General features: G+C 37.7%; 3 protein-coding genes across 9 annotated transcripts; 2 read left to right on the top strand and 1 right to left on the bottom strand.

The window, feature by feature from the left end:
* Positions 1-1,748: 1,748 nt before the first annotated feature.
* Positions 1,749-6,453, top strand: LOC105955994 (Sec14p-like phosphatidylinositol transfer family protein). 2 transcript variants are annotated; one of them, XM_012979807.2, is made up of 17 exons: positions 1,749-2,346; positions 2,699-2,743; positions 2,839-3,139; positions 3,245-3,344; positions 3,466-3,732; positions 3,847-3,924; positions 4,020-4,121; positions 4,205-4,254; positions 4,336-4,435; positions 4,562-4,660; positions 4,746-4,820; positions 4,901-4,984; positions 5,098-5,158; positions 5,357-5,715; positions 5,806-5,880; positions 5,969-6,124; positions 6,226-6,453. In XM_012979807.2, exons 2-16 carry the CDS (start codon positions 2,737-2,739, stop codon positions 6,020-6,022), a joined length of 1,812 nt encoding a protein of 603 aa, XP_012835261.2. In that variant the 5' UTR covers positions 1,749-2,346; positions 2,699-2,736; the 3' UTR covers positions 6,023-6,124; positions 6,226-6,453. The 2 variants fall into 2 exon arrangements, with proteins under 2 accessions (XP_012835261.2, XP_012835262.2); XM_012979808.2 differs by having other exon boundaries at positions 1,966-2,439.
* A 172-nt stretch (positions 6,454-6,625) lies between these two features.
* Positions 6,626-8,083, top strand: LOC105955993 (uncharacterized). Its single transcript, XM_012979806.2, has one exon. The coding sequence runs from the start codon at positions 6,830-6,832 to the stop codon at positions 7,892-7,894; it is 1,065 nt and encodes a 354-aa protein (XP_012835260.2). The 5' UTR covers positions 6,626-6,829; the 3' UTR covers positions 7,895-8,083.
* Positions 8,084-8,637: 554 nt separating this feature from the next.
* LOC105955992 (chromatin modification-related protein EAF1 B) lies at positions 8,638-22,466 on the bottom strand. Of its 6 annotated transcripts, none has more exons than XM_088817372.1 (24): positions 22,116-22,466; positions 19,983-20,176; positions 19,821-19,875; positions 19,646-19,743; positions 18,097-19,561; positions 17,883-18,002; positions 17,602-17,769; positions 16,592-16,780; positions 16,297-16,377; positions 15,619-15,676; positions 15,014-15,537; positions 14,873-14,926; positions 14,327-14,390; positions 14,037-14,233; positions 13,881-13,934; positions 13,681-13,758; positions 13,437-13,574; positions 13,147-13,263; positions 12,147-12,238; positions 11,760-11,975; positions 11,281-11,638; positions 9,626-10,953; positions 9,370-9,579; positions 8,638-9,094 (listed from the first exon to the last, which is right to left on the bottom strand). In XM_088817372.1, the coding sequence occupies exons 2-24, from the start codon at positions 20,120-20,122 to the stop codon at positions 9,019-9,021; spliced, it is 5,880 nt and encodes a 1,959-aa protein (XP_088673498.1). In that variant the 5' UTR covers positions 20,123-20,176; positions 22,116-22,466; the 3' UTR covers positions 8,638-9,018. The 6 variants fall into 6 exon arrangements, with proteins under 6 accessions (XP_088673498.1, XP_088673504.1, XP_088673499.1 ...); XM_088817378.1 differs by having other exon boundaries at positions 9,370-9,578; positions 9,624-10,953; positions 11,281-11,641; positions 22,116-22,459; XM_088817373.1 differs by having other exon boundaries at positions 8,638-9,086; positions 11,281-11,641; positions 22,116-22,459.
* Between the last annotated feature and the right edge of the window lie 926 nt (positions 22,467-23,392).

The following is a 23,392-nucleotide window of genomic DNA, read 5'->3' as shown; positions in this document are numbered from 1 at the left end:
TAAATAATTATATAATTACTACAAATATTATATTATATACAAAACAAAATGGTCCAGGCCTAAGTTGCTGCCGCAAGCCAAACACCGCCTAGGCCCAAGCATGCAGCCCAACTTGCCCAAGGTCAAAAGAAATATAATAAATTAATAAAGAAATAATAATAATTTATTATGACTTGTGTAATAATTAATTAATATATAAATACGATAGAGAAACAAATTCCAAAGATTAATTTCTTGTCCTTGGTCATAAGACAAAAATGCATGTCAAATGTCCCTTGTACCTCACTTTAAGGCCCATGTTTTGCGGGATGGCATGTTTCAAGTTTGAACCAATTCATCATGCATTTTTATATCCCAACAACATATAAATACATTATCCAATTATATATATAATTATTGCACACTTAATTATAATCCAAGTTGTGAAAGAATGTTCACCAACTATAACGAATATATTCCAAAATCTACAATTTTAGATAGTTAATGTTCAATTAGATTTAACAATCATCATGTTATTGTTCACAATAGCGGAGCCAGCAGAGGGTCGGGGGTCATGCCCCCTCTCCCTAATATTTTTCAAATCACGATTAAATTAAATTGAATCACTTGCTTATTTGTTGCTAATGATTGTACCCAATGATATTTACACACTTCTAGATGCATGATTTCATCATGACTAGTAATTAATCATTTCAGGATAAATAAAAACACTAAAACTAAAAGTAAAGGTGAGGGGGAATCCTTGATTACATATGATAACATTAGCACATAATTCCTAGTTAATTGAGTATAAATATTTGACTTCTACTATTTTGGTAATTTAAGCTTTATTTATTTATTTAATATTCTTCTAGAAATATTAAGAAAAAAAGGAAAAAGGTTGTGTGTGTGTGTGGTGTGGGACAATTGGCAAATGCACAACCATTAATCCCCAATGGTTGTCTTAACATGGACATTGCACAACCTTAGTGGAATACATAATATACACCTTAAGACCAAACCAAACTTCCCACCAAATTTATATTTATTGCTAAACTATAATATAGTCAACCTAATTAAAACGCCCCCACACTTTTTTTTTTGTAGTTTGAATTGAAAAATACATATATAAATCAATTGACTACAAAAGGCACATTTAATAAAATATAATCTTCATTTGAATTAAACATTTTAATGGACTCATCATGAACTTAAACTAACAGGGTCAGGATCGACTCATTAACTTATTTATTTATAGATGAGTTGTATTTTGGGTCCATTGAGGTGGCCCAATAGGGTACGTCATATATAATATTAACATTATAAGTTTTTTTGGAAAATTAAATTGAATCGAAAATCAAAATATCCAATAAAGTTACTAGATAATTTCAATTTCGGTAGAAAACTAGAAAAGTAATAAAAATAAAGGAAATTGGATTTTCAAAAGTCTAAATCATAATGAAAAAATGTTTCCAAAATCGAAATATTTCGGATAGTAATCAATGAAATACAAAAAAATGGTTGGGATTTCCATCCCTCTAATGGTTGGACAAAATAAAAATGATCTACATTAATACTATTTCCCAATTCAATTATATTATATTTTAATTAAAAAATTGAATGATTCTTTAACATAAGGACTCATTTGTTTAGTGTGTGTGACAACCCAAATTTTCTGTACACAAGACCCGAACACGCTTTTTCAACTTTCCACCCAGTGCCTTAACTGACGGCAACGTCAACTTCGTGCTTCCTTCATTTCCTCCCCCGATTCGTTCCAAAAGCAAAGCTAAAAGTCATCACAAAGCGCCGCCGTCAAGTAACCGCCGTCACTGAACTTTCCCCCCACCCCCGCCCCCACCCCCACCTCCCTTAAGCGCTCCACTGTACGTTACTACAATATTACTATTCTTTGAAAACGACACGCTTCGTTCGTCGGTTCCTCTCCCCCATATTCCCCCCTCTCTCTCTCTCTCTACCAGAATTATACCCAACCGATACAATTTCTCTCTCTATACATACATTTGTATCTATAGATATATGTATTTGTATCTACAGTGTGTGTTGTGTGTATACGTAATTTAACAGTACTTCAATTCAATTGACGTTTTCACGAGAATTGAGTTTCTAGAAAGAGAAACAAACGGACGGAGTGATCTGAAAGCAACTCCAGCTGTTAATCCACCGGCCACGGCGTTTCTACGTGAATTATATATATATATTTCTCTATGTGACTGTACACGTGGCATATGTGTATATATATAATATATATACACACACACACACACAACTACAGAGAGAGAAAAAAAGTGATTATTGCTGAGTGATCGATCACCGAAGGATTTTGAATGCTGCAGTGTTTTGGAGGTACGTGTGATATAGACTGAGTGTGTGTTGATGATGATGTGACGAGCCTGAATTTCCTTTTCCATTTATGGTATCTTTTGATTCTGCCTCGTGGTGAGATTCTGGTTTGTTTTACGGAAGCGTGAAAAATGCGCAGTTTTGTTTTTGTTTTTGTTTTTATCAATCTTCTGCGAGATTGTGTACAGCTTTCAATCGGGAATGAATCTGAATCGCGAATCTTCTAGATTTACGAAATCATTTCTTCAGAATTGATTGCCTTCTGGATTTACTAAATCATTGGGGAAAATTCTCTCGTCTTTCTGATTATTCAAAATTTCGAAATTAACGAGGTTTAATTTGTTAATTGGTGCAGAGTATCTGCCGATTGAATTCTGAAGCCCTAGAAGAACAATGCCAGGTATTTGAAACTTAACCCTTCGAAATTGTTCATAAGATAGGGTATATTCCATATGTTTGATTTTTCAATTTGTTTATTTTTTTCTCATTAATCAGAAATAGTTATGATTGACGAAGATGAAAGGGGGAAAAGATCTGATCACGAGATGATTTTCGAGGATGAGAATAGAAAACGACGATTGAGATCGTTGAGAAGAAAGGCAGCGAATGGTTCAACAAGGATTAAACAAACTATGAGGAAACGCAGCAAGAGGGTGGTGCATTGCCAATTCGCCTCGTTTTCGACAGAAGAGTTTCTAGATGAAGGGGAAGAGAAGGCAGTGTGTGAATTTCGTCAGGTTTTGATTGAACGAGACCTGCTCCCGGCTAAGCACGATGATTACCATACTCTATTGAGGTATTAATCTACATATAATCAAAATTAACTAACTCCGGATATCTTTCAAAACAAACATTTTCGTGTTTTTCGTGAGCCCGATGAAAGTAATGAATGAAATTGCAGATTCTTGAAAGCTAGGAAGTTTGACCTTGAGAAAGCGATCCATATGTGGGTAGAAATGTTGAAATGGAGGAAAGAGAATGGAGTAGACTCTATTATTCAGGTAAATGATGTCATCAAATGGATTATATAACTTGCATTCCCTAGTTTTGATAGTTGTACGGTAATAAAACGAAACGAGAACTGAGGTCATACTATAGGGCTAAAGAATGGTCTATGTGCAGGATTTTCTGTATGACGAATTTGAAGAAGTTCAACGCTATTATCCTCATGGTTACCATGGTGTGGATAAAGAAGGGCGACCAGTGTACATCGAAAGGCTTGGCAAACTAGAACCTAGCAAGCTCATGAGTGTCACCACTTCCGATAGGTTTTTAAAGTATCATATTCAAGGTTTTGAAAAGGCTTTTGCGGAAAAGTTTCCAGCATGTTCAATTGCAGCCAAGCGACATATTGATTCGACCACCACAATTCTGGACGTACAGGGACTGGTCTGTGAACTAGATATTAAGTTCACCTTTGTTTCTTAAATGATTTAGTACACGCAACTGTTTTTTTAATTTAGAACACATGTTTATTAATCTGTATATATGCATCTAATGCAGAACTGGATGAGTTTCGGTAAGGTAGCACATGATCTCGTAATGCGAATGCAGAGAATAGACGGAAACAACTATCCTGAGGTACCTCAGCTGCAATTTCCTGAATAGATTAGATATGTTTACTCTTATATATGTATCGGTTTATTCAACTGATTGATTGTACTCGTCATTTTCAGACATTGCATCATATGTTCATAGTTAATGCTGGTAGTGGATTTAAGTGTCTATGGAGTTGGGCAAAAGGCTTTCTTGATCCAAGGACCACAGAGAAAATACATGTAAACAATCTAAATCTTATTCAAACTCCAAAATGTCATGGAGCTAATGGAAGTGTCAATTTACCAAGTTTGCCGTCTTACAGGTTTTAGGGACGAACTTCCAGAATAAGCTATTGGAGGTCGTAGATGCTAGGTGAGGGTTTTTCTTTCTCCTAATGAGAAGTTCTACAACAAAATGTTTACAGATTATGACTTGTGTTAACTATTTAAACAGTCAGTTGCCAGATTTTCTTGGTGGATCCTGCTCATGCCCTGATCAAGGTGGGTGTCTTAGATCTGACAAGGGACCATGGAACAGTCCAGAACTGATTAAGGTATACATTTGGGACTCGGTTTACCTGTTCAGGTTGACAAGCGTTAATCAAGAACTTTTCGTTTGTTATTGCATCATTTTCCGATGTTTTCTCATTTGATCAGGGTTATCCAACTCATATTTGCAGCTGGTACACGCGTTGAATCATGATGAATTAATGTATACTAGAAAGATAACCAGCTTCTCAGACAACGATGATTTAGAAATTAAGTTAATAGATTCTAAGGTAAAATTATATGACGAATTTTAGAGCCCAACTTTTATTATTCTTTTACTTTTCATATATACAATTTGAACTAAACTTTTTACAGAATCGAAGTAGTGAATTTTTCCCAGATAGCTTCTCTGACAGTGATGATTTTGAGATCAAGCTAATCGATTTGAAGGTAACATAATACTGCAATTGAGAACGAACTTAGTCACCCTTGTGTGTGTGATGTAACTAATACTGTGATTCTCCGCACAGGACTCAAGGGGTAAAACTGCTTCCACTTATTCTTCGAGACCCTCATCTCACCGCACCATGGAAGCAACAGCAGGTTGCAGTAATGTAAGCGCTTAAGTTATCATTTCCTCTTTTAAAAGTTTAACCTAAGATTTTATATGAGTTTATAGGATTATCAATTATGTATGTCTTATTGCTATTTGACTTTGCTGTCTTAGGAGAGAGTGACAAGATCGGAACCATATAATATTGAGGCAGTCGATACTCATTGTCCATCAAGTAAGTCTTCTTTAATGTTCACTTCTGCCTTATGTTTGCAAAAAAACATGTTAATTATATCATCTCCTAAAAACAAAAATTTGTCACAGCAATCTTGAGAAAGGATAAAAAATATTCTGAATCAATAATGAATTTAAAATGGTTGATATACATAAGTGAGGGGTGTCTAATTATATTCTTGTTTGAACCTCGACGTAGATTTGACGAGGCTGACAAAGCGATCAATCTCAACCATAGCCACAGATGTGCTGATCAGATTACTTGCATTCATATATTTTTTGCTTTCTTGGATGGTTCGAATTTTTTTCAATACGGGAAATGCTGAGATAACAGAAGAAATCCAGTCGCCAAATTCAAATTCTCCGGATGAACAAAAAACACGATCAAATACAGAGGAGCTTCTCCACCCATGTTGCAAGAAGTTGCAGCATTTGGAGGATTTGGTAACTGAGCTGTGCAAAAAACCTGCAAAGATTCCACCAGAGAAAGATGATATACTTCTCGAGTCTATGAGCCGCATAAAATCAATCGAGTACGATTTGCAAAAGACCAAAAAAGTACGATTTATTTGGACTTTATACTCTCTAGTCTTTGGATTAATCGGTCGACTAAATGTCTGAAAGTGGTGAATTTTCATTGTGTTTTAGGCGTTGCTCGCTACAGCATCAAAACAAGTGGAACTTTCCGAGTCTTTGGATACTCTGAAAGAGATCAAATTAAAAGTGAGTTCCATATAAACGAACTTCTTATCATTAATATTCCCCTACTTACGAATCTTTGTGATGATCGATCTGTTCTTCGGAATGACAGGCGTCAAGAAGTTGTTGGTTACGAAGTAGCAAGTCTCTACCCCGACGAACCTAACATTTCATTGAGCTTGTTTTCACCGGACAAATACATAGTTTTTTTCTCAATATTTTCGATGTCATTTGAGATTATTTTTTTCCAACCGATATCATTCTTGAGGTAGCTTCTCTCTCTCTCTCCCTCTCTCTCTCTATCTCTCTCTCTGATATTTTATAGAATTAATTTTGTATCTAATGATTGTTTTTTGTTCTGGCATTTAGGTATGAAATTATGTTGGAGGTGGGATGTGATTCTGTGAAGACTTCATTAGGAGACTTCATTAGGGTATATAGATAGTACAAATGATTTCTCCATTTTTGCAATTGAGTCAAGGAGTTTGAAGAACACACTTAATATAATCATCCATTTTATATTTTTTCTCCCCTTCTTTTATTGTGAAAAAAAAAAAAAAAAAAAATCTAAATAAATATTATATATCAATTATCAAACTGTTTTATCATATGTAATACCACCTTATGGCATATACAGTATCTATTTTGCATAAACAAAAAAATAATTACAATTAAAAACGTACAACAACTTAAATGTTGACACAAGTGTATAACAATAAGCACGATTATCAATTCCAAAGATTAATACTGCAGCTAACTGTAGAAACGAAAACCGTAGGCAATGTGGTTCCTACAATTTAATCCGTACAACCCCAATTCCGTGCACTTTTTGACCTCCGCAGCCCCCACACTCCACCAACAACCGCCGCCGCCGCAGTCACCGCCACCGCCACCGCCAAAGCACTAGTCATAGCAACCTACCCCTCCTATAAACATATACATTCACCCTCTCATCTCTCAAATTCACACGACCATGGCTTATTGTTCCCCCTCCACCTCTCCCTCTCCACCGCCGCAGCCACCACCACCGCCGCCGCGGCAGCAGCAGCACCCACCTTCGCGATCACACTCATCTTCTCCCTCTCTCTCATCTAAACACGTACCCCCTCATCCGCCGGCGACGGAATCTAAAAAGTCGCCGCCGGTGCCCTGGAGTGACGAAGAAACCCTAGCAATAATCAAAGCGTACCAAGAGAAATGGTACTCACTCAAAAAAGGACAGCTCAAAGCTTTTCAATGGGAGGAAGTCTCAGTCACCGTCGCAGCCCGCTGCGGCCTCGACGAACCCTCCAAAACCGCCACCCAGTGCCGCCACAAAATCGAGAAACTCCGAAAACGGTACCGTTCGGAGCTTCAAAAACCCTACTCTTACTCATGGCAGTACTTCGACCTCATGGATCAAATGGAGCGCGGCCCCATCCCCGTCAATGCACGCCCAATCTCCGCCGTTAAATCCTTCCACGGTAACGCTAACGGCGCTGCTGCTCTTGGCTATGATAGTTTGTATTCGAATACGGCTGAGTATTACAATGGTGGTGAGTCTGGTAACGAGAGCGAGGAGAAATGGAACATGGGCTATAATAATAGTAATAATAGTGTGGAATTAGCAACTAGAAATAAGTCGAAGAGTATTAATAACATTGTGCGTGGCGAAGTGAAGAGTTGGGCTAGGACTGCGAAGAGAATGCCTATTGAGAGGGGATTCAGCAGAAGTAGCAATAGGGTCGCTAAAGTGTCGAGAAATCCGATAAATGGGAAAAGAAAGCAGCGGTGTTATGATGGAGATGATGATGTGGAGGAGGAGCATGTGCCGGTGGAGGATGAGAGAGAAGAAAGTGGTGGTGGTGGAGCTATGGAATTGGCGGCAGAAATTAGGTGTTTTACGGAGAAATTTGTGGGAATGGAGAATAAAAAGATTGAAATGATGAGTGAAACACAACGGTATAGGGCAGATATTGAGAAGAAGAGGAAGGAGATGATTCTTCATGCTGAGAGGAAGATTATTGATACGATTGACAGGGTATTTCGAGCTTCATAAGAAAAGCAAAGATGGCTCGATAAACTTGCAAGTCCAAGTTGATGATTGCTTAACTGTTTTTTTGATCGGTGCCTGTTGATGTTAATAACTAGTTGTTAGTGTACAAACAAAATATTCGGTTCGTGTAGGTGGTGGTAGTTCATTAATACGAATTCTTTATGATTCAATACATCTTTGTTTTTATGTTCATTGTTGACCAGGTGGGCAAATTGGCACACATGATTTTGATTCGAAGTTTTTTTTACTTTGGAACAAGAAAATTCTTTTAGTTTTTGTAGTTCGTTGATTTATTTTTTCTATTGAAATTGGAATTATATTAAGATTCAGCTGCTCAATGCCATTTTAATTTTCAAAAGTAATTTCGAAAGTCGATTATGCGTTGGTAGTTGGTTTTTTGTTGGCATTGCTCAGCAGGAAATGGACAAGGCATGCTGCACATTGGATAAAGTGCCAAAATCAACTAAACCCGAAAATGAATAACCGCGTGCAAGTCGGTTTTTTTGTTGGCATTGCTCGACGGGAAAAGAACGAGTTTACATAATTGACATGTGACATATTTGATGATAAGATTAACATTTGATTATACAATTCAAGAATTATGATGCAATTTTTAATGATTTTGAAACTCGTCACCTCCGTTTCAAAATAAGTGTTTGTTTGGATTCGTGCACACGTAATAAAATAATTAACAAGCATAAGCGAATATTAACACAAGATATAATGTAATTAAAGCACTCACCTTGTTAAGAGAAACAACTAGCATGGTATAACTTCATTTAAACTTACAAAATGGGAAGCAAAATCCCCAATTATACAAAAAGGACTAATATTCACAAAAGTTCGACAGCCTTGGGCTTTACAATGATGATAATTTAGCCCTTAACGCAAGGGCAAAAAATTACATGACTGATCTCTCTCTACATATGCGGAAACAAATACAGCTCCTAATTAAATCGAGCACGAAAATAAATAAGGGCTACAAAGAAGAAGGCACCAAAACGGAGAGACACGAGAGACTGTACATCTACCCCTACCATCTATCTCTATCTTCCTCAAGCTATCCATTGGCCCAATTCTAATATACAGTATACTCAAAACATTTGACCCGACCCAGCAGCATCTCTTCACAGATCAGTGGAGAACTCTTTTCTTTGACCAACACGCCATCTTTCCATTCCCTTGCATACATGATCTTCTTCTCTGACCAAAATGCACGTCATAATTGAAAAAAATTAATTCACATAAATGTACTGATACAAACGAAACATGAATTATCGATAACAAGAAGATGAAAATGAAAGTATGCAAGAGAAGGAAATATGAAATATTCTCAGCTCCCTTTTTCGTTTGATCTATTTCTAGATTGCTTGAGGATCCAGAACTAAGAATTGATGGGGCCCTTATAATGGATCGTATTTCAATTTAAGGATGATAAAATACAACCGATATGAATGTAATTAATATATATAACATACCTGTACACTGCTATCTCAGGAGTATGTCGACCCGATATGGGCCTGATCAAATCTTTGTTGTGAGAATCTGATTGGCCAGACTCATTCCAATCTAGATTCAGTCGATCTGCCGAACAAATTGCCGTTCCCTGCTTGGAGAAGCTGCACCACCTGCTGGGAATGAAGTGGCGGCTGGTGCTGCTGAGGCTGTTGTGATTGCTGCTGCTGAGGCTGTTGTGATTGCTGCTGCTGAGGCTGTTGTGATTGCTGCTGAGGCTGCTGGTCGTGCCGAATTTGGGGTAAGCTGGCTGATGATGATCTCTGGCTAAGACCTTGACCAGCTTGAGGAACAGATTCACTCGAGTTTGAGGGGACTGAAACCAAGGAACTCAAATTCGTTGGTGATTTTAATGCATTTGAATCCGATAACGGTTCTGAATTATGCCACTTATGACCACCGGTCGGTGACACAACTTGAACTGCATTTGTTGCATTATTAGAAGCCTCTATCTCAGTATCAGAATCTCCAACTTGTGGTTTAGTTGACGCGTCAGGATTAATCTGTCGATTTGGTTGAACCACCACTCTTTGAGAAACTGGTTGATTTTGATTTGCTAGTTTTTGCTGAGATGGTCCCTGTTGGTGGTTTAACCCTGTAGTGGTTAACGACGTACCGGACTGATTGCCACCAGACGAAACAGGAGGAGAAACTGGAGGAAATTGACCTTTAGAGCTATTATCAGACTGAGCATTACTTTGGAGATTTCTTGATGATGAAGATGCCTGGCCAGAATACATCTTTTGCTGAGGCAGTGACTGATTGGTGCCCTGTGAAGCAAATGGCCTTACTTGTTGTCCCGTATTTAGTGGTGAACCAGTGAACGAGACTGGCTCTCCTTTCTCCCCGAGATTTGCTGAAACCCCGTTTAGGAGGGAGGTATCGGTATGGATGTTCTGATGCATCGACAAATTCCCTCTACCAACTCCTTTGGCAGCCTTAGCTGCTTGTTGAGCTTGTAACTGCTGTTGTCGCTGCTGAGGATGTTGCCTATTAGCTTGCGAAAACTGATTTGGTTGCCTTTGCCGTTTGTTGCCCGTATGATTCGTCAACCCACTCCCACCAGCTTGTCCATTCCGTGCAGCTCCTTGTGCTGATTTTTGATGGTTTGGCTGATGCTGAGGTGGCACTGAATTCATCGAAGGAGAGACTGATACTGGCGGAGAACTTGTCTGCTGGGGTTTATTATTATTAACTTGCGAACTATTTTGCATAGGAGATGATATAGGAAGTTGAGGCTGTGACTGTACATGCGGTGACATCAAAGAATCAGATGCAGCAAACTGTTTCTGCTGCTGTAGAATGCGATTTTGCAGCTGCCTCTCTTTAGCCAGACGAGCTGCTGCATAGGCTTGCTGCTGGGGGTTCGGGACATGATTTGCTGGTCCTTGAAAATGTGGGTGACGAGGACTAAGAACTTGTGGTGGTTGTGGAGATATTGGGTGATGAATCGGGTATGATGATACTGGTGGAGAACCGAAGTGAGACATTCCTTGGCTGTTTCCAGGCATCTGTAGTTCAGGGGCCATCATTTGCCTCGGCGAATCCTGAAGACAATATAGTATTGTATTGTATGTTAGAGGTAGAACAGATGCATATATAATGAAACTAAGGCATGCATTCCAAAAAAAAATTATCCAGGAAAGCACAGGGCAATTTATTACATTCAAGAATAGGCAATCTGGCAAATAAAATTTATTAACAGAAATTTTATCTTGTAAAGTACGAGGACAATCTCCTGGATTAATACGAAAGAATGCATCTCACAATTCGTATCCTAGCCCATACATGTTCAAAAAAATTCCTACAAAATGAAGCCAATTACCGGAAGCAGCAAGATTAGAAAGAACCATACAGAATCCTATACAGCTTACCCGCATCATGTGCTGCACAGCTTCACGAGGTCTCAACATAGAGCTTCCCTGGCCAGCACCTATTCCAGCGTGCATATTTGCTGATGACATACCATTACCAGGGGACGCCATATTACCAGAATTTGATGATGACGGAATACCCTGGAACCCGGGTCTTGCCATCGGCAGGCTTCTATTAACACCTCCCATGACACCCATGCCATTCCCACCAGGAAGAACACGAACACCTCGATCAATTCCAGCAGAAGAGGTATTGGGTTGAGGTATGTTTCTACCAGGTATCATTTGATTATACTGCTGCATCCTCTGCTGTTCATCAGCTGACAATGATCCTGACCTGGGGACATATCTACCATCCCTGCTGGAAATGAACAGAAGTTTCGATTCCTTAAGAACTCATTACCTGGGGATATATATATATATATATATATATACATGACAGAATCAACAGAAGTTTCGATTCCTTAAGAACTCATTACCTGGCAGATGAGCTGAGAGGCCCATGAGGAGATGAAAAGGTATTGCCAATCATCATATTTGAGGATCCTTGCAACGCAGAACTGGCACCAGATGCAGGAAGCGACGGAGTAGGACTGCCCTGATTTGGAATAGCCAATCCACTAGAAAGTGGCCCTTGATATCCAAGAGAAAGAATATCAGGGCCAGAAACGCTGGTATCACACAGATCCAGAGGCCTTCAAAAAAGCAAACATAGTGGAGCTTTTAGAAAAATTTAAGAATTAAGGACAGTTAGAAAGTCCTCAGTCACTTAGCTTAAGAACAGAAAAATCCGGTTCCAATACAATATGTAAATTCAATCATAAAAAATCCTTCAAATGAACATGAGCAAATCGTGCATATCTTACGTTAAAACGGGTCCTCCATTAAGGTTATTTGGACAAACTTCCGAAAGAGCAACTGTATGAGAGCTGTGAGGTTGCTGAAGTTGTATGGGATCCTGGTTATCATTCTTAAAAGTCATTATTGTGAATAAAATAAAACCATAATCGAGATATATTGAGGAAATTAAACAAAACATAATTAAAAACATGATTCAGGTTCATATCAATTAATTTAATTAAGAAGAATAACTGAACTAGTTATGAAGAGTCTAGAGGAAGAGATATACCAAAATAAATGCTGTTAGGAACGGAAACGAGTGTAAGCAATTTATGGTTTAAGCATCAAGTATCCAAAACTGATCTTACATAATTATGAGATAACCACATTAGGCTAGAATTTATCTGAGGAATGTCAACAAAAGTCCACTTGCAAAACAAGCATCAATTTACTCCAAAAACATCACAGAATCACCCCATGTTGATCATACTGTGGTCTTAATAACTAATTCTAACCTCATCAAGAACGTACAACCCAAATCACAACTTGAATTAAGAGAACCATCCAGACAAAGGGAACGTGCAAATCACCTACTTTGATATGTGAAACTTGCACCAAAAACTAAACCATAGTCTTAAAATTACCCCACACTTCCATAAAGAATGCATAATCTCGAAAACAACATTTTGACAGCGGAATATGTAAATTTCTATACCAATATATGCCATAGTTGACCAGAACTTATAGATCCATACATCTATCAAGCCATTAAGTGATGCGCAGAACAGGCTAACGTAGTAGGAAATAAAATAGAAGCGACCACTACTTTCAGAGTAACACATTTAGACTAAAATCTCAGATGCGGAGTAGATCAGTAAGGAAAAGGATAACACACAACACAACACAAGAATACTCACATAAAGTATTAACAATGTATAACAAGTAAGGAAAAGGGTAACCACACAACACAAAATGATCAAGGCATATTCAGACAGGGTTGTATGACATCCAATTTAATGTCAATACCTGTGTCTTACGACAATGTTGTTTCTGTGCAATCATTGTTATCTTCGCAAAGTGAGATTTGACGGTTTCTTCTTCCATTGGACCCTGTAAACGTTGAAACAACTGCCTAGCACTTCCCTGTATGACAAGCAGAAATATCCATAGAAAAATTTATCATGTCGTAATAGGAAACTATGATCTTTAGTAAAGATCGTCAGTATAAGTCGATCAAATAATTCGAGATGAAATTACGTGGTAAATCATAAATAGGTTACTCAAGCAAACAAGAAACTGATGAATGTTTTTTCTACCTTGGGAATGCCACGTAATGTAGAAGAGTAAGGCTGTGAAGACCCAGAATCTTCAGCACTATCCGCCCCATCGCCAGGACTTCTATCCATCAAAAAGCTATGACGCACCTTGCATTCTTTGGCTTTTCGGTAAATGCACTGATTACATACAACATAAGTTATAAGAGCAGATACTATTAGAATCACAACTGACAACTATTAAGACTCCTATGAGAACGATATGAGGAATTTTGAATAATCTTACCTTTTGCACAGTATTGTTAATAGCATCACTTACAAGCTCCCAGTTGGGCCCAAGGTCATGTGCCAGGACAACAAGTGCCTAAAAAGAATTGAAAAACAATCTATTTAAATGATGTTTGAGGAGAACAGAATATCTCAAGTTTCAGAAAACAATTATCTGTAAGCTAATATGTGCAAATTATGAACTAAAATTAAATCAACCTGGTCTTCAAAGAGTGACCATATGCTTCCTGAACCCGACTGCCCAAAAGGCATCTGAAAGATATCAATTTTTAACTTCAGTGCTTGTGAAACATCAGCAAGAATCGACAAGTGAATATGAAAGGAAGAAATGGTAATGGTGATCTGTATAAGTACCTTAAGAGCTTTAGATTTCCTACCACGATCCCGGCCACCAAGCATTTTAATAAATTTATTCGGATTTGACATGTTACTCATTTGGGAGGCTACTGGAGAAGGAACAGACCCTCCACTTGGTGGGATATTGTCAAAAGAGCTATCCTGTGATTGTCGGATAAGCTTCGGCTTCTTTAATACAGGTTGACCCAATAAACCTTCATAAGAGGGATACAAATACATAAGATGCTACCAAGAATGAGTTCCCATTACCCAATAAACCAAGACCACTGGCTTAGAGGAAGCTTTACCACAGTTCCCATTAGACTCAAGTTGATGACCGTCCAAACCTTTTTTCCACTGATCTCTCCGAAACTGTAAAATAGATTATACAACAAAAAATACACAAATAAATTGCGGAACCATAGTAAGTAAATTCTCACTGGCCAAATGAGATCATAACAATAGGAGAAGTATTATTAGGCCTTTGTTAAATTTACAGATGTACAAATCATAATGGCAATAATGATATAAATCACCTTAGACTGCATTTTAATAAGACAACACTCCGTTAAGTTATATTTATTATAAAAGTTTAAACTACACGATGTTTAAACACGTAAGGTAAACAAGATTCATTGTCTCTTGCAAAAGCTCCAGATAATAGGTAAGTTAAAGCACTGGACTGGAAGGTCTCAGTGGTCCACGTCAATTTCAGTAATACTTAATATAGTAAACAAACAGGCTGCAAAACAACCCCTCATGGTAGGCTTGTGCGCAGCAGCAGCCCATTTTGATTGTTATTGCCACACACACACACACACAAAAGGTATACAAGGTGATGTGACATGGTTCACCTGCTCATTCTGGAAACTCGAATCGACCTGCCATCTCTGTTCATATGAAGAATTCTGCCAAAAAATACCAATGAGATTCAATACTTCAAGAAATTGACTACAATGACAATAACATACTTGATAGGGTATACTATAGCAGACCAGATGCTTTGCTTTCTTCGTCTTCTTAGGTTTTAATGATACTTCTGCAGAGTCAAATGGTAATTTCCTTTCAAAAGCGCCAGCTGAGTCTACTTCTACACTATTTGGAACAAGCAATCGACCACGTTGGATACTCTGATCATCCTGAAATGAATTGGTATCACAACTTGAAGCTTCTGTTTTATTTGGCATCTGAATATATCCAGATGCTCCAGCATTAAAAGGACTGATAACTCTTCTGGAAGCAGTCCGTAAGCGTTTTGTTGGGACTGATACATTAAGACTGCTGCCTGGCCGTTTGGCCGCTAAACCATATTGTTGGCTCACTAAGTTATTTTCAGTACTTGGCATAGGCAACAAATCAGAGCCTATTTCATACGACCTCGCACCATAAGAATGTCCCAAGTGTTTCCTCTTTTTTTGGCCATATCTCGAAGATTTGTTATCTTCAAAGGCCACTGGTATGTTATATGTGCTTGTTTCCCCCTCATCCTCATCATATGCATTATCTTTATATTCAAAATCTGCAATGGGCAGCAACCTTATCAAACAAATACTAATTCAAAAGACAAGGCCAAAACAAGCAGAAGTTATATAAGATTTACCTGTTGCGACATCACAAGCAGACGTCTCCACTTCCTCTTGCACAGTGCATCCAATTCTCTGAAGCGGCATTTGAATAATTCAAGAGATCGGATAATGCGAAGGTTAGACACTAAAAGGTAAAATATAAAACATGAAGATTCGAGTTGTATTAGCATTGATGTCTAATAGTTCATAGACTAGAAGAAAGCTGGCAAGCATTCTTGTCCACGTTACTTTTCTAATTTTATGTTTCAAACTCTTGCTCTATTGGAACTGTCTTCATATTTAGTATATAACAAAATTTCAAACATGTGGCATCCACAAGCACCTGTACACTGTTCTCTAGAATTTCACCAAAGTATTCTAGTTAGACAAGCATGGACTTCAAAATACCTACTAGTATCTGAAACAAGCTATTCCTTAAACATAAAGAGGCCAGGTCCAAAGTTCACATATCATGAGTGTCCATAGTATCATCAATATGACTTTCTTAATACCTAATGGGCCTATTCATGCGCTACACATTCCCACTACCCTGCCCATATAGAAGTTCCATTAATAATATTTTCTTATTGAAGAATGTATTTGATAGACCACTTGCAATTAAAGCCAAGGAAAAAGTGCAAAGCATGGATCGAGCAGTATAATGTAAGCAACAATACAAGTTATGATGCACCAAGATTGAGTAATACACTTACCCTGCAGTGAGTCACATGAGATTCAATCGACTTTCTATAGGTTTCCATAGCTCCAGGATTAACTGAGTAGAAGAGATTCTCCTGAATTGTAATACAGTAATATAATAGATAAGTGAACCGAGCAAGTTCATGGAATCACGTAAAACATATATATCATCATGTATCCATAGTATGTGAAGCAATATTCGATAAGTAGTGACTGTGCTGTGTGTGGGCTGGGTGAGTGGAAGAGGGAGAGGCAGAGGGAGGATTGATATGAAACAAATATATCAAGATATTGGGTGATTATCCATACTTCCGTCAAACTATCCTCCCATGACAGGTCCAGGACTCCCGAGTCAGAAATTCTATCCGGTGTTAACGGTACCTCCGTCTGACTAAGAAAAATACTGGGTTCATTACATTTCAGTAATCTGACTGCATAATCCCGAACAGAGAGTCCCTCATCCTTCTGAAGTTGTTGTTTCAGTTCTTTGTTTGTCTCCTGCAAAACCATCAAATTGACAACTGCAAGTTCAATTATATTTTCTTTATTTTTTTTCCTAAAACCATCCGCGACTGGATGAAAGGGTTTGGCATCAACCCAACAGCTATAAAGGGTCTGACAAAACTAAGGCAGCAGAAAGCTGACAATAAAATACAAAAACTCAAAAAAAAAGCAATACATATACAAGACTGTATGCTTCATCTAAATCATGTAAAAGTCTACAATCTTTCAACAGGATATCGATAATGGCTTTAATGACTCGTCCAAAATAGCCTAGCAGCATACAACAAGAAAAGTTGAAACAATGTTAACCCATAGATAAATTCATAGGCTTCAGAGTTCCAAATGCTTAGTTAATATACTAAAATCATTAGACAGAACAATGCTTCAGAAAGATTGGTGTGCTGTGCCCAACTAAGCACAAAATATCTAATGCAAACAAACCAATACAATACCAAAAAACAAAAAACTTTCGGCAATAAAAAATATGGAATATCCCAGCCATTTCATAGAGGCTATAGAAACACGAAAAAAATATCTCTAGACGAAAATACTATTCAAACAACAAGATTAGTTTTAATCAGAAATTAGAGATGGTCCATCAACGTTAGATTTCTTGTGCCGCAGTTGAAATGCAACGGGTCTTTTTTATGATTATTTAAATGCACTGCTCCAACAATACTAATTACTCCATGTGCCATATTAATCACTCATGTTTCATTACCCAATTTATCAAAATAGGGCTCCATTTCCTAAAATGGAAATATTTTCTCAAAAACAGAATCACGGGCACAGGCATTTGGAAGACAGGTCCTTACCTGAATTTGTACCTCTACAGAGTGCCAAAACCCCATGACAGCTTTGGCCAAGGTATGAGCAACACGCTTTGCATCCATGCCAGAACATTTTTCTTGTTTTCTCAACCGAGAAGTAACAGCAACTTGATAACATGTTTGAGCTGCAGCAGCAATTTTCCAAATACGCTCCTACATGAGAAGATGCAAAACAGGAAGGCTCTCAAGAATGGAATTTACAATTTTTCCAGTGTAGAAACACGATCCATATATGAAGAACGCGGAGATATTTTATGAAGAAAAACCTGTGCAAAATCATTTGCCAACCATGCCATTTCTTCAAGCACATATTCCCAATGGGATTTCCGGGGAATCTCCATTGGAGAAGTCACATTAGTCAACTCGACAATTCTCTTCCGCTTTGCCTATCAATAGTCGTATTAGATCTTTTGATCCAAAAAAAGATTATATAAGATATTCTTCAAGCACAAAAGATAACACAAATACATAAACAATAACCTCTATGATCTGTGCTTCTTTCAATATTGCATCTTCATCGATACTGCTTGCCAACTTTGAGTCAGACTCGGGGATTATTTGATCCTCAACTGAAAAAGTAGACACACTAGCCAAGCATCTAGCCTCAGGGAGATCCAAATTTGAAACATCAATAGAACCTTGATGCCCAACATCACGAGATGTTTCATTCTGCAGTCCAGGATTGTCAGCCAAAGGATCAGTAGGTTTACTCCCAGATTCTGATTGAATGGGGTCACAAGTATCCATTCCCTCAGTGATAACTTGATCTTTCACCTCGCCTTTTGAAGCAGATTCGCTTTGATATAATTCCTCCTTCGGTTGGAGTGAGAAACTAGTATCTCTTTGGCTTTGACAAGCAGAAACACTCTCCTTGTTGACAAGAGTGGAAACGTCAATTTCCTCAGTATCTTTATCTCCATTTGCAAATTTATCACTTTCTATAACTGGGTTCCCATCTTGTAAAGTTTGATTTTCAAGGTTCCCATTGGAGTCAACGTTTTTCACTCTAGCACACTTTTCCCTATCATTATTTGCATCATTACTGAGGCTGGTTTGCGTGCAAGATGACTCAGAATCCAAAACCTTTATCACACAAGAGGGACTGCTCTTATGATCGTCATTTATCATCTCATCGCCTTTTTTACTGCTGAATCCATTGATCTGACAGGAACTAGATTGAATCTCAACTTTTGTGGCATTCACACTTGGCTGACACTCAATAGCTGCAGGGTCCATTTCTCCCAAAACCTGGATTGCTTCAGGCCCGTTTGAATCCATTCGATTACGAGTTTTAATAGCACCTGAAAATGATTGTTGGCTTAGTTCCTCATCTACAGGGTTTTTTGAAGCTATGACATCTGATGCAGTATTTACAAAAACACCCTCAATCAGGTCCTTGGTTGATTTTACGGACTTTAGACCATCGAATCCAATATTGTCCTGAGCACCTGTAAATACAGTTTTAGGGCGGGTAACATCCATTGGACTTGTAGGCTTTGAGTTCCAGTTCAATGATATACTTTGATTCTCGGTATCCGATACCAATCCATTTACATCCTTATGCCCATGGCGAGAAGGTAAAGAAGAGGAATGACTTCCACGAATTGGATTTACATCAGTTGAACTTGACCTAGCTCCATCACGGTTGGGACGGGACCTATTCCTTCTCTTATATGCTTTTCTAGGGAGACCAAAAGCAGCAGAATCCCCATGTTCCTGAGTTTTACGACTTACATCCATCTGGAATGACTGTTCAGATGGCACAACATTACTTCTATTGGGATGCAACAAACTCCTACGACCTTCGGAATATCCATGTTCAGCATCTAATAAGATGAGATTATCCGCACTATTGGGTTCACAAAGAGCTGCCTCGGGTCTACGATTACTTTCCACTGAATCTCCATGAGTAGAAGTAGTAAATGCCAAACCACCTTTTGCTTCACTATAATTCCAAGAACAAAAAGTTACAAAGGCATCATTTGTGCCAGTTAGGTAATTACAAGGAAAAGCAAAGTCATTAAAATACCTGGTCACAAACTGATCGGGATGTTGGTCGGTAACTGAAGTTGACTGGACACTAACAGAAGCAACATTCCCAAGCTTAAAATCGAGGGGGTTTCCGCCCTGCAAACAAAAAGGAATCAAAAAAATTCAAAATTCTCTGGATATTTTCCAAAAGGAAATCAAGTAAAGCTCCATACTTGCTCAAGAAAATCCAATTCTCTTCTCCATTCATCCCGGACACCAAATTCTTGCCTGTCATCACCAACAAATTGTTTGTGACTATAAATAAAGTATAGAAGTCGATAACAAAGAACAGGTGGTTGACCCAATATAGAAGTAATAAGGCATAGCATCGTTACCTTAGCTCTGCTTGAACTTTCTCGATTGCTGCTTTCCGCGGAGAAGTTCTGTTAGCAGTTCCAACTCCTACTTCAGAACCTCCCATAGAATCAAATTCGGCATCGACTAAAAGAACAGATGTTGAACTACATCCATGCATTCCCCAGTTCAAAAGCTATACATGATCTCCTCCAATACCTCAGGAAGTTATCTCCTGTAAACAAATAGCTAAGAGACTTATGACAAGAGATAACTGGAACACATAAAGGATAAATTATCTGAGCGCATAATTCAAATAGGCAGGGCAAGGTCAGAAAAAATGTATTTCTAATTGGGCTACATCCTTCATCTTATTTCATACTCTGTCTGATAGCTGGAATAGTGTTTGTCATGAATGTGTGTGATAATCTGGTTTAACAAGTCTTTCATCAAAATCAACTTCACACAAACAATTAAAATGTCTACAACATTCAACAACCATATATTAGAGCACACCATGAAATGAAAATTTGGAGATTGGCTATGAAGAGAACAGCCAAAACAATTTGGAAGGCCAACAATTGTAAGGGGTCCAATTTTCATAGTGTTAAACAAAAAGACAAATCAAAGATTGAGGTTTCTTGGTCGGTTAATAGCACATAGCATGCATGAGCATTCAACTTCAACAAGCTTCATCGAAGGTAACTTAGATCCTAGTAGTCCGATTCAGCAAAAATAAAGATAAGATTTAACACTAAATTAATATGCTGTTGAATTAACAAATAATATAATTTTACAGGGCTAACTAGTGTCAAGAAATGATAACGTCATGATTGAACAGTACTGCAAAAATGAACAAAGACCCCATACCATGTTGCCCGGGTGCTAATAGAGACATTGTACATATACCCGAGACACAGTGAAGTTGAGAAATGCACACACACACACACACACACACACACACACACATATATATATATATATATATATATATATATATATATATATATATATATATATATATATGCACAAAATTGATTTTATAGTTTATACTTGTAACATTCCTAATGCACATGACAGTTCAGTTTTGTAGAAATAAGGTCGAGTTATTGGGTGACTTACAATCTAGATGCCCATACATTTCCTCTTTCACTTGGCTTTAAAACGTAACTATATCCTAATAGGGTGATAATATATCCATTCTTTTTTTCTTTGGTTCCACTTAAGATCCTTTCAGAAAAATATGTGTCCGAGCAGTGTTGCAGACTCAGTGGCACCAGTTTCATACGTATTCATGTGTTAATGCATTATAGATCCAATTCAATGTGAAATCAAACAATCTCCAGTGATTTTAACATCTGATCCATGATATTTTGAATTCCAAGTATTTGAGTAAAGGTACACTGGCCTACATATACATCGTCTATAACATGCATGTCATGGGCGGATTCCACATACGAAGATAAAAACAGGAAGCATTTTCATATCCAGTATGTTCACATATTCAAAATGTGAGTGAAAGAGCGACAGGGGTTTCCCCCATTTGTCCAATGATTGGGAAGTGATCCAGGACATTCCTAAAACTGATAAGGAATACGAAAAGAAAGTGGCAAACAGTTTTCTGAACGCGCATTTAATTTGATTTAAGTAAAAGATTGTATCATAACCATCATTAAATTCACAAATATGACACGTCAGAAATTCATAAAGCAAGTCAAAGTTCGTTAGCTTATCAGAAAACCAAGAATCAGTCAACAGATTTCTCAAAAAGATATGGAGCACAGGACCGACGCACACGTGTCGTAAAAGTAAACATCAAACCAAACTTTGCAAATGGAGCCTCGCAAGTCTTTCTACCCGTCTTGTCGTATTCATACTCTCACAACTGATCAAAAAAGGCACACGGAGAAAGCATAACTCAACTCATTCAGCAATAAATATGAAATTCCCAGAACCACTCAAATGCCAAACTTCAGAGAAGCTCAAGTATGCTATTACAACTATATAGCTAAACCTAACTGCAATTGAACAAAATGCATGAAAAGAAACACGTAATCACCAATTTCATATCCATCTTCCCATATTAAACCCCAATTTGAATTGAAAATGCGCGGAAAAAATTCTTAGGGTTAGAGCAGAACTTGAAATTCCAGCTGGGAGAGCGAAAATTTTACCTGAATTGCGATGGAGCACGAATGAATTGCAACGAAGGGGCTATAAAAGGGAAGACCTCGAATTTTGTGTTAGCACCACTGCTAGGGTTTTGCTTCTGATGCACAAGGTACCTCAATTCAAAGCAGAAGGTACTAAATTTTGCCCTAGAGTACGTGAAATTATCAGAGCATTACACTGTAATGTGGATATAGAGATAAATAGCCATACATATATACGTATATGCATATGCCACTGCCACTGTGTGTTCTGCGTGAGATTTTTAATGTGAAAATGGTGTTTTTCACAGTTTCAGGTTCATTCGTCTTCGTGCTCCGAAGATTGGCGATTTATTTATTTTATTTTTTATTTTTTTCTCTAAAAAAAATAAAAAATAATAAAAAAAAAAAAAAAAAAAAAAAAATTGAAAAAACTATTTCGAGCGCTTCGTGTGAGTGTGTGTGTGTGTGTGTGAGAGAGTGTGTGTGTGTGTGTGTGACAGAGAAAGGTGGGCTAGACGATGATACAAAGTAGGGCTTTTGGTTTATAATTGGGCCGTTTGGAATTTGGATTTTTGATCCTATCTTTTGGGAATTGTTTGTAATTAAGTTGTTTTAACCATAGATGAAAAATAATGATCTTGAGAAAATGAAAATACTGTTAGGGTGGCAATTGGGTAATATGAGTCGAGTTTTGTGGTTCAAACGCACGTACTATCGACTTTCATAGTTAGAAGCTCAGACGTCTCATGTATTATTGAACTCTATAGTACAGTGACGTTAAAATTAGATTTCGAACTACATACTTTTTTCCGCCACTTTTTCTTTCAAGCACAACTTTGTAGCAAAACCGCAGTAATATAGAGCAAAACCTCATAAATGTAAAGTAAAATCGCAGTTGAATAGAGCAATGTGATTGAGGGAGGTGAAAAGGTGCTTGCAGCGTACAATGATATGAGTATTTTGGTCCGACCATTAATGTTGGAATGCCTTCTGATGAACTGTTAGCAAAATGTGACTTGTCCTTACTAAAAATGAATAAATGAAAGTAGACGGGCATATATCAAACTACCCCATAAATTATTGTATTTAAGCTAATTACATGGATCCGGTTTATTTCAAGAGTGAGCATTTGGACCGGACCATCCATTAATAAGGCAAAAGCGGGTTCGTTCACTGATTGACAGGTGTAGGGGATTGAAGGTGAATTTAATTTGATCATTGAAATTCTTTTAATTAATATTTCTTTTTTAATCTTTGTGCATCTTTTTCTTTTTATATTATTTTTTTTTCCTTTTCTT

The sequence above is a fragment of the Erythranthe guttata genome, chromosome 4, assembly GCF_056151865.1.
Source record: "Erythranthe guttata isolate IM_541 chromosome 4, IM_541, whole genome shotgun sequence".
Lineage (NCBI taxonomy): Eukaryota > Viridiplantae > Streptophyta > Magnoliopsida > Lamiales > Phrymaceae > Erythranthe > Erythranthe guttata.
The sequence above is the reverse complement of the archived record's forward strand: the minus strand, read 5'-3'. Positions and strand labels throughout refer to the sequence as shown.